We start from the raw sequence: 13,398 nt of genomic DNA, 5'->3' as shown, positions 1-13,398 counted from the left end.
GACAACCTTGCTTGGCCTCGGCTTCCTTATTTGTAAAATGGGGTGAGATCCCTTTCTGGACAGATGTGGGAGGCCCAGGAGCTGGCCCAGGCCTGTTTTCACAGCCTGAGGCATCGTGGCTGTGTCTGCACCTGCACAGGCGCCTGGAGCCTCTCAGCACACACACACCTGAGTCACCACCTCCATCCCCTACAGTGAGGCAGACACCCAAGGTAGAAAAGGCCTTTAGAGGGTCCCCCATCAGCCAACGTCTTTGAGCAGTAGCCCCCAGTGCTCTGGGTGGTGCTGTGGTCAGCTCAGAGCTCCAGCCTCCAGCCCCAGCCACGTGTCACCCACTCTGCCAAGTACCGGGGCCTGTGCAGACTTCTGTTCTTTTCAAAAGCTGCAGCAGCAATCAGAAGGGGCCCAAAAGAAGAAACAGGGGACAGGCCTTCTTCCTGCGGGGTGGCCTCAATTCACCCGTCTCCAGAGTGGGCTGGGCCTCGGAGGCAGGGGCGCTGTGCTACAGGCCACACCTGGTGTCCTGGTGTCCCCTGCTCCTAAAATGCCAAGGCCAGCCAGCCCTTGAGGAGAGAGGACATACAATGGGAACAGGGAGGCCCAGGGGAGGCTAGTGAAGCCTGGGCAAGCCCTCTACCACCAGCATGGCATCTGCTGCTCCGCCCACTGGGCACATCCATGTGACTAGTCTCTGTACCTCTCTGGGCCCCTTCGCCTCCCCTTGAAGGGCAAGGACAAGAACTAAGGGGAGGAATCACAGGGTTTGCTGCCTGCCCAGTGTGCATTCCCTCCTCCCAGCAAGCACACAACCCAGCTCCAAAGACACTGTCTCCCTTTCCTAGTCTCAGGCAGTGGTGCAGGTGGGTCACCCCCATCCCTGGATCCCAGAGTGAGCTGATGGTTCAGACCTGGCCAATCAGAGCATAACATCTCTATGGCTCCTACCCAATGCAGCTGAGCGAGGCTCCTCCTTGGAGATTTTGACAGAGCTCAGGGAGAGAAGCTCCTGTTCACCTGCGGAGAGACACACAGGCCTGAAGCCTCGGGGCACTGCTGGGCGCTAGGAGAGGAGGGAAGCAAAGGCAAAAGGAAGCACAGCCAAGAGGTAGAGAGAGACTGCATCCTAGTGACACAGTTGGAGCCCTTGATTCAGCTAGACCTGAAGCTGGAAGCACTTCTGGGATTGTTTTTTTTTTTTTTTTGAACTTGAACCACTAAGTTATTTGTTTCTCTTATTTCTTTTCTTCTCTTCTCTTCTCTTCTCTTTTCTCCTTTCTCTCTCTCTCCCTCTCTCTTCCTTAAGCCCAATAAGTTGGGTTTTTGTCCTTTGCAGTCAAGGGTACTGAAAATACCCATAAGAAAAATTCAGGGTTAAGCACGGTGGCTCATACCTATAATCCCAGCACTTTGGAAGGCCGAGGCAGATGCATCACTAGAGCTCAGGAGTTCGAGGCCAGCCTGGGCAACATGACAAAACTCCGTCTCTACCAAAGATACAAAAAAAAAGAGCTGGATGTAGTGGTGCGCACCTGTGGTGTCAGCTACTTGGGAGGCTGGGATGGGAGGATTACTTGAGCCTGGGAAGCAGAAGTTGCAGTGAGCCGAGATCATACTACTGCACTCCAGCCTGGGTGACAGAGTGAGACAGAGAAAGGAAAGGGAAGGAAGGGGAAGGGAGGGGAGGGGAGGGAAGGGGAGGGGAGGGGAGGGGGAAGGGAGGGAGGGGAGGGGAGGGGAGGGGGGAGGAGGGGGAGGGCAGGGGTGAAGGAAAGAGAAAAGGAAGGAAAGAAAGACAAAGAGAAAAGAGAGGGAGGGAGGGAGAGGGAAAGGAAGGGAGGGAGGGAGGGAGAATTCAGGACAGTGACAAAGGGTGAGTAGATGATTATTCCCATGTGATGCTCTCACTCGGCCTCAGCCACAGCAGCAGAGCGTGGGAACTAGGCCTGCCTCCTCCCCAGCTCCACAGGCCCCCATCCACCCCTCGGCCGTGAGAGCACCCTGCCATGAGCATCATTCTATGTCCTTGACACCCCAGGCCCCACCATGAACATGGGGGAGGAGACACCACCCCCCACTTAAGAGAAACCTCATCTTGCCACCCACCCTGCTGGGGAAAGAACAGCAGAGACACACAGAGAAACTCATAAACAGGCTTCTGAGCTTTTATTCAAAACACTGGCGGCGGCTGCCACTTGGTTTCTCTACGCCCGGCCCACCAGGGCCAGCAGGGACCAGCGCCGTCAGCAACTTGGAGGCAAGTTCATTCACACCATAGAAACTGTACAGCGACTGAGTGCTAGAGTCACAGCGGCAGCCCAGGCCGAAGGCTTCCTGGAGGATGTGGCCTCTGCCTCCTCATCAGGCTGCAGCTTGGCCCAGGCTCTGCCAGGAACACTGATTATTGCACAAAGACAAAAAAGAATATGTGTATCTGGGCTAAAGAGCAGCTTCTAAGACCCCAAGCCCTTACACAATGCAGCAAAGGGGGCCGGGGTTGACCCTGGAAGCGGAAGGCTCTGAGCTGAGGATTTGGGGGGAGACAGGCCAGCAGGGACCAGACAGGCTTTCCACACTTTGTCCTCCTTTAACGGGCTGCCTGGTGCAGGAGAAGGTAGAGCAGGGGAGAGGAAGAGGGTTTGGCCAGGGTGCACCGTCTCTGCACAGATGCCAAGGTACCCACCCACTGCCACTCTTCAGAGCCCAGCAGAGGCAGCTCAGGGTGTCCCCACTTTCCCCACAGCTAGGCCCGTGCAGATTAGGGCAAATTTGTGCTTTTGTGACAGACACAGGCCTGAGGCCATGGCCCCAGACCAGAGGGTTGGGAGGCCCTTTGCCCAACCCTCGCCCATTTTGGCTTGCCCTGGCCGGTGGAGCACAGCTTGCCTGGTTCCCCATCTGTCGCCAGGATCAGCAGGTGGGGCCTCCAGGAGCCCGGGCTTGGCCAGGCCATCTCTCATAGCCCCCTGTGAGGAGCTTCTCTGCCTCTGCTCTCAGCTCTTCAACCTTCTCCACACGCCCTGCTCTGTGGACCCTGGAGCCTTCGCTCGTGCCCATGCCTTTGCCTAGAACGCCCGCCCCGAGGTGTCTGCTTGTTCCGGAGTCACAGGGTTTAGGGTGAGGGGAGGTTTCATGTCAGACATGTCTGAGGTGTGTTCCCCGCTCAGCTGCTCTGAACCCACGTGACAGCAGGAAAGGCTGCTCAGCAGAGTCACAAGATGACCCGAGGCTGCTTGACCAGTGTCTGATCCTGTCCCCTTAAGCCCAGCCTTCCCCATGGCCTTCCCAGGTCATGCAGCCCCTCTTCTGGGCTCCAAACACGCATGTCCCTCCAGCAACACGCGGACTTGCAGAGTTGAGTCTGTCTGCCCCCTCCAGTTCAAGTGCTCAGGGTCAGCCAGGAGCAGTCAAGTCAAGCCTACCCAGACCCACTTCCTCCCCAGACAAGGTACCTCATTCCAGATAAAACCACCACCGTGGAAAGGGAGGAAGGGCCCAGGCTCTCTGGAGCTGGCAGCTACGGCTCAGACCCAGCCTTCCCCACAGGTCTACCTGCCCTCAGGGAGGACCGGACAATTCCTCCCTCTGCAGGCACCTTGCTCAGCTTCACAGCTCTGGGTGCAGAGTGGGGCCCTCCACACCACCCCAGCTTCTTTGCTGTCAGAGCCCTGAAGGATACTGGGCTGGCCGCTTCCCCTAGCCAGGACTCAGTTTCCAGTATATATGGTAGGCTTGACAACCCCTCCTGGCTCCCTCTCCCTCAGCCCAAAGGGAAGGTCTCTGCATGTGACAAAGCACACATTGCCCGCCACCTCCCCCATGGTCTCTGTGCGAGCCTGGAAGGCACCCAGAGCCCCTCAAAAGGGCACCCCACACCCTCACCAGCCCAAGCACAAGCTGAGTTCTTCCAAGTCAGAGTTTGGGAACAAGGACAAGGCCCTCCTCGGCAGGCCCCCCTGAAGCCCTCGGAGGGGAGCTTAGCAAAGACAATGTTATTGCTGAAACACAGCATCCCCAAACTGGCGGCCTCTGCAGCCTCTCCAGACCACGGCCACCAACATGCTCCCAACCGCCTTCAAACTGACTTCATGAATGCCACTCACTTTTTAAAAATTAGCCTTGACTCAAGCTAATGTCTGTGAAATCACGGGCTCAATGTCTTACTTTTTTTCTAATAAATAGTGAAATAAATGCAGAACTCTTCAAACACCTCCGTCTAGAACCCGTTTGGGAAGCACTACTAGAGTGAAAGCTGGCCTGCAGTTGGGGGCAGAGTGGGAGGAGAGACAAGGGTTGACAGGTAGGGCCCGAGGATGTGGCCTCCAGGTGACTTGAAAGACTGGGCATGGGGATGGAGCCAGACAAAGGGTCCAGACAGGTGCCCCCACCCCTGCCTAGAATTCTGTCAGACCTGCTTTGCCCTGAACCTGCTGGGGCGGGGGCATAGTTGCTCAGGGTGGGGACAGCACAGCGTCTAGGTATAGCCACAGCTCAGGGCCCACATTGGGGATAAAAGGCATAAGTGACTGAACAACTGATTGCCTGAGCCGGGGCACCTGCGGGGCAGTGGGGGGCAGCAGACACCAGGCAGCCACCTGGCCCCTCCCAGCAAGCTGCAGCCGGCTCCGTCTCCCTCACCCTTCCCCTGCAGGCTGCCTCCACTCCTGCCCGCTGCGCTTCTGAAGATGGAACCCACCCCTTCGGAAGTGCTCAGGAGCCCCAGTCCAGCCTTGAAGCTGCCCTCTACCCCCCACCCCTGTCCTAAGGAAAAACAGCTACTCACCCCTGATTTTTCTAAAGAGAGACATCTAACCGGTGGACTAAGGGGATGTGTGTGCTCTGGGGTGTCTATAAAAGACTTCACAACAACGAGACGATCAGGATGACGGGACAGACACCCCGACACGTGGGAGCCATGTGGGATCTTAGCAGCGTTTCTTCTTTAAAGGAAAAAACAAAAACAAAAACCACACCCTGAATTGCACCTCTCCTCCCGGGCCTGGTGCCCTCAGAGGCCTGGGGGTCCTCTCCAAGCTACCCTCGACCCAGGAGGAGACACCAAAACACAAAGCGGTGATGCCTGGGCAGGACAGGTGCCCTGGGGTGGGTCTGGCCTGAATCCCAGAGTGTCAGACAAAAAAGCCCCGTCCAGGCCCTGGCCCACCTCCCACCTTTAGCACTTTCTGGAAGTCATAAGCTCTCAGTAAAAAAAATAAATATATATGTCTGTCTATGTATATATATATATGCATATATATATATATATATGTATATGCACTGGAAGGGCCATGGTGGGCCACGCAGGCCTGGTTCACCCAGACAGGCTCAGCCCGGCTGTCGGGCTCCTGTACCCGGGGTAGGGGGGCCCTGCACGATCCCAGGTGTGGACCAAGTATTGCTGTCTGCTCCTGGCTCCTGAGGTAAAGAAGGTAAGATGGGGTGGGCGGTGGGCATCCCCTGCGACCCTCATCTCTTCCTCTTGTTGGCGGCGTCTCCCGGCTCCAGCTCTCCGGGGGGCTGCTGCGGCGGGGACGGCAAGGGACCCAGGCCCATGGGCAGCGATGCCCGGCCCGGGGGGTCTTTGCCGCAGTCCGCGGCACACGAGGGGCTCCGGGCCAGGCCGCGGGCGGGGGGTGCGGTGGCGCGGGGGCGGCCGGGGGCGGCCAGGCTGCTGGTGCTGCTGAACTTCCTGGCGGGCGTGAGGCCGGGGGGCGGCGGCGGGGGCGGCGGGCAGAAGAGGGAGGTGAGCGAGAGGCTGCTGAGGGTCTCCGAGTGCTCGCTGCCCGCGCCCCCGCCGCCCGCGCCCCCGCGGCCCTCCTCGTCCGAGGGGTCCATGGAGTCGTGGTGGGTGCAGCCCGGGCTGGTGGAGCCCCCGCTGCTGTGGCTGCGCTGATGCGCCCGCAGCCCCCGCAGGCTGAACAGGCCCCGGCCCCGAAGGCTCAGGCGGCGGCGCGCGGCGGGGGACAGGCCAGCCCGGGGTCCTGGAGCAGCTGTGGGCGGCCCCAGGGCGCGCCGGGGGCTGTCGCTCAGGGTCAGGCTGTCCTCCAGCGTGGTCTGCAGGCTGCCGGCGGAGCTGCTGGGGCTGGCGTCCAGCGACGTATCGCTCCCGGTGGCCTGCGGGGAGGCGGGAGCGGTGGAAGCCGCCTTGTCTGCCCCCCACCTCCCGTAACCCGGACGCCCCCTCCCCGGCACAGCAGGCAGCCCCCACCCCTGGAGTTCCCTTCGCAGCAGGGCTTCTCCTCTTCCCACGTCCAGATTAGGCTGCAGTCACCGCAGGGCCTCCACCTGCCCTGAGAGGTTCCCGGAGAGGAGCCAGCAGCCACCCCAAACACAAGTCAGATCCAGCCCTGCCCGTTGTGGAGGGCTCCAGGCTCACTCCCAGGGGAAGCCCTGGGCCCACCGCCCTCCCCTAGGGCACGTGGCTACCCCACTGCACCCTCCACGGTCCTGACCCGGCCCCTGCCCTGCTGCTCCCACAGGCTCTGGTCCCACACTTGCTCCACCCCTGGTTCCCACCTCCTGGCCCCAGGGGCGCCCACCTCCTGGCCCAGGGGGCCCCCCAACTCCCAGCCACCCAGCCCCTACCTCCCGGCCCCAGAGTCCCCGACCTCCAGCCCCTCCCTGGTGCTGTTCTCCCTGCCTGTCCAGCATGGCGTAGACTTTACTCTGCAAACATTGATTCTGGTTATCACCCTCCTCCTCCTCCTGCACCCCCGCAGCTCACTCTCAGCACTAAACAGGAAGCCCAGCAGGCAGAGAGTTTGTATCCTGCCCGCCACAGCACACAGCCTGGTGTAACGGGGTTAGACAGTCACCCAATGAATGAATCAACGATCACAGGAGTGCCGGCCGGGCTGGCCCAGCCCTCACCACACTGTGGGAGCCAGTGAGGTCCCATTTCCCCACCCACACAACAGAGCCAAGTGGGTCTGCTCAGTGCTCTGGGCCACTGTGTGTCCATAGGCAGGAGGGCTGTGGCCTGGGCCAGTCCCATACAGGGGACCCTGTAGGCCAAGTCTTCCCATCTGCCAGACCGGCCTTCCCACCTCCACTCCTAGTAATCAGCCCTCACCCACACCACCTAGAGCACCCAGGGTGTCCTCCCCACTACCAGCACCCGCCACCCTGCAAAGTCTCACATACTCCTACTCCTCCTCTCCCCTTAAACTAGGGATCACAGGTCTCTTCCAGAGCCCCATCAGGGTCCTCCCCACCCTCTGCTGTCCCCAGGACCCAGCTCTGCCCATTCCATCTGCCCCAGTGCCACCTCCCCCTCCAGTCTCAGCATCACCCCTGTGTCCCAAATCCCCTTGTACAGTGGTTCCCTGGGCCTTTGGTTGAGTCCCTCCCCTCCCAGTCTCTTGGACTTCCAGGCCTGGCTTAGATCCTGCCCCTCTCCCACAGACCAGCACTCTGGAGCCCGAGAGGTGTCAGTACCTGCCGGAGGAGGGTGCAGTTGACCCTTGGTGACCGCAGAGATGCCCAGGAGCCCTGCAGCGAAATCTTGGGAAGGGTCCCAGCACTGGTGCCCTTTTCTGGGCCTTTCTGGCTGGCAGACACTGCAGGGTGGAAGAAGTCGGCTGGCATGGGCAGGAGAGGGCTGGAGGCGTCCAGGGAGAAGGGACTTGGGGGTGCTGCTGGGGAAGGAGGAGACAGAGCTGGGGGAGCACACTCACACCAGGGGGCAGCCCCTGGAAGGCAGCACTGAGCACCAGTGTCACTGAGCCAGCAAGGAGGGGTCCCCTAATAAACTGACTATGAGACCATGGGTAACTGGCCCTCTCGAAGCCTTAGTTTCCCCATTGTGACAGCAAGAGAGAAATCCTGAACCAGCCCTTGATGGGGCATAAGGAGAAGAAATGGCTGGAAGCTCCCAGCTCAGTACCAAGTACACAGTAGGTGCTCACTAAAATCAGTCACCCCCAGGTCCTGACCCCTCCATGGGGCCTGGCCAGGTCTGGGGGCCCCTGTAGGACAGCAGAAGGGTGGGGTGTCCCAGCTCCGGGTCAGGCACTGCATTGGATGGCAGATCAGTCTGGCCTGGTCAGCTGCACATGGTGAGGGGCAGGGATGGGGGTGAGGGGGTCTGAGGGCTGGGGCAGGTGTTGGGTGTGGGAGCATCAGGGGGTAGCAGCAGCCTCTGCTCACGGTCCCCTCAGCATTTTCAGGTTAAGGGAGAGATATTGGAAGAATGTACCCAAGACAGCTGGACAGTCTGAATGTCCCACCTGGGGTTCCTATGCCATGCCATATTACCATTTAAGGAAAACGTACATAAATGGTTGATTAAAGGGAATGAGATTTCTCCTTCCTCCAGAATGGCTCTCGGGTCAGACTCTGTGCTCTGACTTCTGGTTTTGGAAGTCTGGGGTTGTGGCACTTCAGTCACCCTGGCCAGCTGAGAGGCCATCGGTATTAAGGAGGGTACCCAGGAAAATTACCCCACCCTTGGCTCTTGGGAGGTGTCCCTGAAGGGCGCTTGGGGTGGGCTCAGGGTCTTGGGCATCCCTCTTCTGCTAGGCTCATCTCTCTGCCTCCCTCTACAGCCAGCGCTGGGAAACCAGGTTCCTGCCACCGTCCACAAGGACTACAGCAAAGATGAGTCCATGATGGCAGCCCCCTGGCCCTGTGCCCAGAGCCCAGCCACGGGCCCAAAACGCAAACAGAACACTGCAGGTAGGGCTGAAGGATAAGTATCAAATTTACAAAAGGGCTGTTGAAGACACCAGGCTTTTCTGTTTAACATCCCCATGTATCTGAAGATCTGCAGGCCACACACCTCTCAAATTCAGCTCTAGAAAAACACCACAATAATCTGGCAGTTTTCCTTCTGCTTGATAATGAGAGCTATGTGTACCCACCTGTTTCCCTTTTCACTACAGCTCCTAGGAAGCTCAGCATGAAGCTTCCTGTAGCCTAGGTTTCTGTTACAATTACCTCATCTTTTTATACTATTTGGCTCTTGTATCATTATTATATCAGGCCTGAGATTTTATGATTGTTATATCAGCTATTTCTCACGATCAGCTATCCATCTGGTTCTTTCTGGACTAAACATAATAGCCTGGGTAAAAACAGTAAGGAAAAAACTCAACTATCTCCCTGTGAAGCAGATGCCCAAGACGAGGGCTGCGGGGAGATGGCAGGGATCCCACCCCTCACCTTGACTGCTCTCGTGTTTCAGCCAGGACCTGACTGGGTTGAATGGGATCTCCTCCATCTCACACAGGAAGTTCTCTGAACCCGGTGAGATGGCCGTAGAGGACAAGGGGAAGAAGCATTCACCCAGGTCTCCCACACGCATGGGCTCAGGCAGGTCCAGCTCACCCTGCAAGGAAAGGGTAGGATGGGGCAGGACGGGGAAGGGGGACGGCTGCCCTCATGACCTGCTCCACGGCCCCTTGCTTAATGAGGCTATCCTCACGGCTAGTCTGACCTTCCTCTCAATTCCTCTACCTGACCATCTTCCAAAACACCTCCCAGTGCCCCACTGGATGCCCCAGGCAGTTAGTGATTTCCCTAGTACAGACCCTGGCCCAGTGAAGAAGCCAGGTCAAGGCTGGCGAAGGCATCAGAAGACAGCCTGAGCGGCCACATGAGTGTCCCGTGAACATGACCTTGGGTGGGTTCCTTCCCTTTGCTGAGTCTCAGTTTCCGCATCCAAAGAGAGTAACCCCTTCCTTCCTGGGCATTCCCTGGCCCCGGCATTCCTCAGCCCTGCAGCCCAGAGTGACCCCTTCCTAGAAGAGCTGCCTTAATGCACCCCCCCAAGGCAGGTGAACGCATGCCATCCCAACCTCCTGTGACTTGCTGGCACAAAAGACTGCACCCTGCCCGAGCAGTGGTCACACCCATAATCCCAGCCCTTTGGGAGGCCAAGAAAGGTGGATCATGAGGTCAGGAGTTTGAGACCAGCCTGGCCAACATAGTGAAACCTTGACTCTATTAAAATTTTTTTTTTTAAATTAGCCAGGCATGGTGGCAGGCTCCTGTAATCCCAGCTACTTGGGAGGCTGCGGCAGGAGAATCACTTGAACCAGGGAGGCAAAGGTTGCAGTGAGCCAAGATGGTGCCATTGCACTCCAGCTCCGGTGACCATGCAAGACTCCGTCTCAAAAAAAAAAAAAAAAAGACTGCTGCCGGCCCAAGTCCCACTGACTCCCAGAAACTGTGCCCCTGACGTCCTCTGTAGGAGAGCAGTGTGGGAGTACAGGGGCTGCAGCACGATAGCAATCAGGAAGGGGCTGAAATGACATGGAAGGTACCAGAAGAACTCCACCCGCAGCCTACCCTGAGCTGATGGAGGGCCAGTCTGCGGGTCAGAGGTGCCAAGCCCAGGGTATCCCCCAGCTGTCCTTTCCCCCCCACCTCCAGCAGGGCAGGACCACCTTGACCTTGAGATCATGAGCGCCGGTCTTCAGGTCTCACCCCTCAAGACTGCAGGAACAGCAGCAGGCCCTCCCTGCCCCGCAGGCCTCCTCAGACTGACCCCCTGGGGCACAGAGGTTTGGGGTCCAGTCTTAGGGGTGACTTCCTGCTCTGTCATTCCTGGCTGTGTGATGCGAGCATCACCCCACTTCTCAGAACCCCCATTTCCTTGTGTGTGAAGTGGGGACACATCCTCCCTGTTGCACAGAGCTGTGAGACAATCAGCTGGTGTCGGCAGAGCGCCTGCACACAGTAGGTGCTTGTGCCTGGCGTGACTCTCCAGTTTGCTTCAACCTCACAGCCCCGCCAAACAGGGATGACCCATGGAATGGATAAAAAATACCAAAAGCAGCAAAAAACAGCCAGCGCTGCTGGGTGCCAGGTTGGAGCGCTGGCTGGGCTTGTGGCTGTGTGATCTCAGGCAAGTCACTCCACCTCTCTGAGCCCTACTGCCTGCATCTGTCCAACAGAAGATGAAGGCCTAGCACGCAGTGGGTGCCACTTACATGGTAGACTGGAAAGACAGGGAGGGGGGGTCCTGCCTGGGTGGACAGGGGCCAGGCTTCGAGGACAGACCTGCCTGCCCAGGAGCTTACCTTGCTGTCTTTGGGGCCAGGTGGGCAGGCTGTAGGGTCCTCGAGACTCAGGTCGTCACCCAGAAGGATGGACGAGGACCTGTCTGAGTTCAGGGAGAAGGCTTCTGTCTCAGCCAGCTGCACCTGCAGGCAGAGGGGGTGGCCTTGGGTCACCCCAGGGCTGGGACAGCACACCTGGGTCTTGGGGCATGCAGCCACAGGCCTGAGGCTCTGAAGAGAGGCTGAGCAGTGGTCAGAAAGGTCCACACACCTGCTGGGCACGGTGTCCACACTTTGCAGGGGCACAGCCTATGTGACATGCGATGGTGACACAGTGGCCACCTCCAGTGGAAGCCAGCCCTGAGTGGCCCCTGTTGCTATCTGGGCCTGAGGACAGGAGAGTCGCCGTGGGCTATGGACTCCACAGCTGTCTGCTTGCCCCAGACCAAGTGCCTGTCAAGACTGGGCAGGGCTTGACTCACCTATGGCCCCGTGTGGATGACCTGCCCAGCGTGTCTCAGGCAGGGGACAATGTGGGGCCCAGAGACACTGGAGAATTTCCAGCCACCACAGGGCAGGGGTGTGGGGCAGCCCAGACCTCCAGCTCCTGCTGACGGCTGCTGGGGATCCGACCTGACAGCCACCTGAGGCTGGGGCCACCCTGGGGGCTAGAACACCCTGGTGAGAGGTCAAGGGCCTACCCTGCTGGGGAGAGTGGAGGGGCTGCCTGCACCTGCACTGGAGACAGATGCATGGCCACAGCCTGGGAACCCCTCCAAGAGCTGGGTGGTCAGCTCCCCCTCCAAGAGCTGGGTGGACCTAGGCCCCAAGCTGGAGGGCAGGGAAGGACACCTGGAGGAGGTTGAGTGCCAGGATGATGCCCTGGCAGAAGAGCAGGCAGATGACCCTCAGAAAGGGCAAGCTGCGCTGTGAGTGACACACAGGCTCCTGGCCTGGCATCCGCAGCACACAAGGTGGAGCAGCTGCCCTACCCGAGCACCTACTGTGTGTGGCACAGGGCTGAGGCCAGCAGCTGCGGCCACCACACCTGGTCCTGGCTTCAGGAGCCGGTCTGCCTGGCCATGGAAGCAGCATGTGCCCACATTGACTCAGCCTGGTCTCTACGGCCCAGAGCCCGGCTCTCCCCTCAGGCTGGCCCCCCACCAGGCTTTGAGCTGCCCTTGCCCAGAGACACTCCCAGGCCGCCATTACCTCTTGCTTGTCGTGGTGACACTTCCTGCAGCCGGCAGGCGAGGAGTAGTGATGGAAGATGGAGCCAGACAGGTTGTCGATGATGGTCAGCTCCCCCTCCAAGGAGTCCTTGATGATTAAAGAGACGCTATCCAGCCACAGGTTCTCCTAGGCGGACGGGGATGGGGTGGGGACAGGCGGGATTATCAGCCGGGTCCCGGGGCTGCGGGGTGGGTAGGACACAGCTGCCCTCCCGGTTGGTTCTCTGTGCCTATGGCCTGGGACCGACCCCCTCATCGTAGGGTTACCCCTTCTATGGAGCTGAGTGGGCGCAGGGGGCCCAGCAAAACAGAGGCCTCTGTGCAAAGCCTCCCCAGCCCCACTGCCCATCTGGCCCTGCAGTGCCCCCCTCCTCTGATGACCCTCAAGCCTCTCCAGCCCCTGCCCACCTGGGCAGGCGAGTAGCAGCGCCGGCACAAACCGCCCTCGGCGTCGCCCCCGCCGCCCGTCCCTCCCGGCCCACGGCCAGGGGCTCCTGGGGAGCTGGCAGGCAGCCTCGGGCCGGGGCCCAGACTGTGGGCCATCTCCAGCTCGAGCTCCGCGTCCATCTCAGCGTCCTCCTGCGCCTCCTTGTTGCTGTCGTCCAGGTGCTTCATGAGCACGGCCACCACCACGTTGATGAGCACAAACTGCGCAGTGAGCACGAAGCTCACGAAGTACAGCGGCGACACGAACTGCAGGCTACTCAGGCAGCTGCGCTCGTCATGGGTGCAGTCCCGCAGCGTGTCCTGCATGGCGGGGAGGGCGTCGAGGACGAGGATGACAATGAGGATATCCCAGAGTCTACTGGAGGCAGAGGCTGGCCAAGGGCCACACACGGAAGCAGCAAGACGGGGATTCAACCCCCGAGATGGCCCCCAGCTGCCCTGCCCGACTCTGCCTAGCGGCAGCCTCTGCCTGCCTCAGCCTCAGCTAAGTCCCCACATGGACAGACAGATGGCCCAGGGCCCTCTCCTCCTTTCTCGTTCCCACCCACATTCCCTCCCTACAGCTGGCCCTGCCTCCCGGGGCCACAGTCAGGCCTGAGAAGGAGCATCCGGGGCTTCCTTCAGGGTCCCCTGGGAAGGGGGTGACTCAGACCAGGCCACCTGTCCTTCCTTTCTGGTTCTTCTGCCAGCTCAACCCCCATCCACAAAGCCCAAGAAGC

General features: G+C 59.6%; 1 protein-coding gene across 6 annotated transcripts in view; it reads right to left on the bottom strand.

Moving 5' to 3' along the window:
• Positions 1-2,138: 2,138 nt before the first annotated feature.
• The window catches only part of CACNA1I (calcium voltage-gated channel subunit alpha1 I), a 128,155-nt gene continuing 116,895 nt past the window's right edge, over positions 2,139-13,398 (bottom strand). For 3 of the 6 annotated variants that reach the window (XM_054239090.2, XM_054239086.2, XM_078334382.1), the window contains 6 exons: positions 12,641-12,979; positions 12,213-12,359; positions 11,022-11,144; positions 9,160-9,325; positions 7,435-7,634; positions 2,139-6,111 (listed from right to left, as the gene is read on the bottom strand). In XM_054239090.2, the coding sequence (XP_054095065.1) occupies positions 5,464-6,111; positions 7,435-7,634; positions 9,160-9,325; positions 11,022-11,144; positions 12,213-12,359; positions 12,641-12,979 (1,623 nt within the window). In that variant the 3' untranslated portion in view covers positions 2,139-5,463. The remainder of the gene's footprint in view (positions 6,112-7,434; positions 7,635-9,159; positions 9,326-11,021; positions 11,145-12,212; positions 12,360-12,640; positions 12,980-13,398) is intronic. The other 3 variants (XM_054239089.2, XM_078334371.1, XM_078334385.1) reach the window with 3 other exon arrangements.

Source organism: Callithrix jacchus, chromosome 1 (assembly GCF_049354715.1).
Source record: "Callithrix jacchus isolate 240 chromosome 1, calJac240_pri, whole genome shotgun sequence".
NCBI classification, from domain to species: Eukaryota; Metazoa; Chordata; class Mammalia; order Primates; family Cebidae; genus Callithrix; species Callithrix jacchus.
Note: the sequence above shows the minus strand (reverse complement) of the source record. Positions and strands in the feature narration are given on the sequence as shown.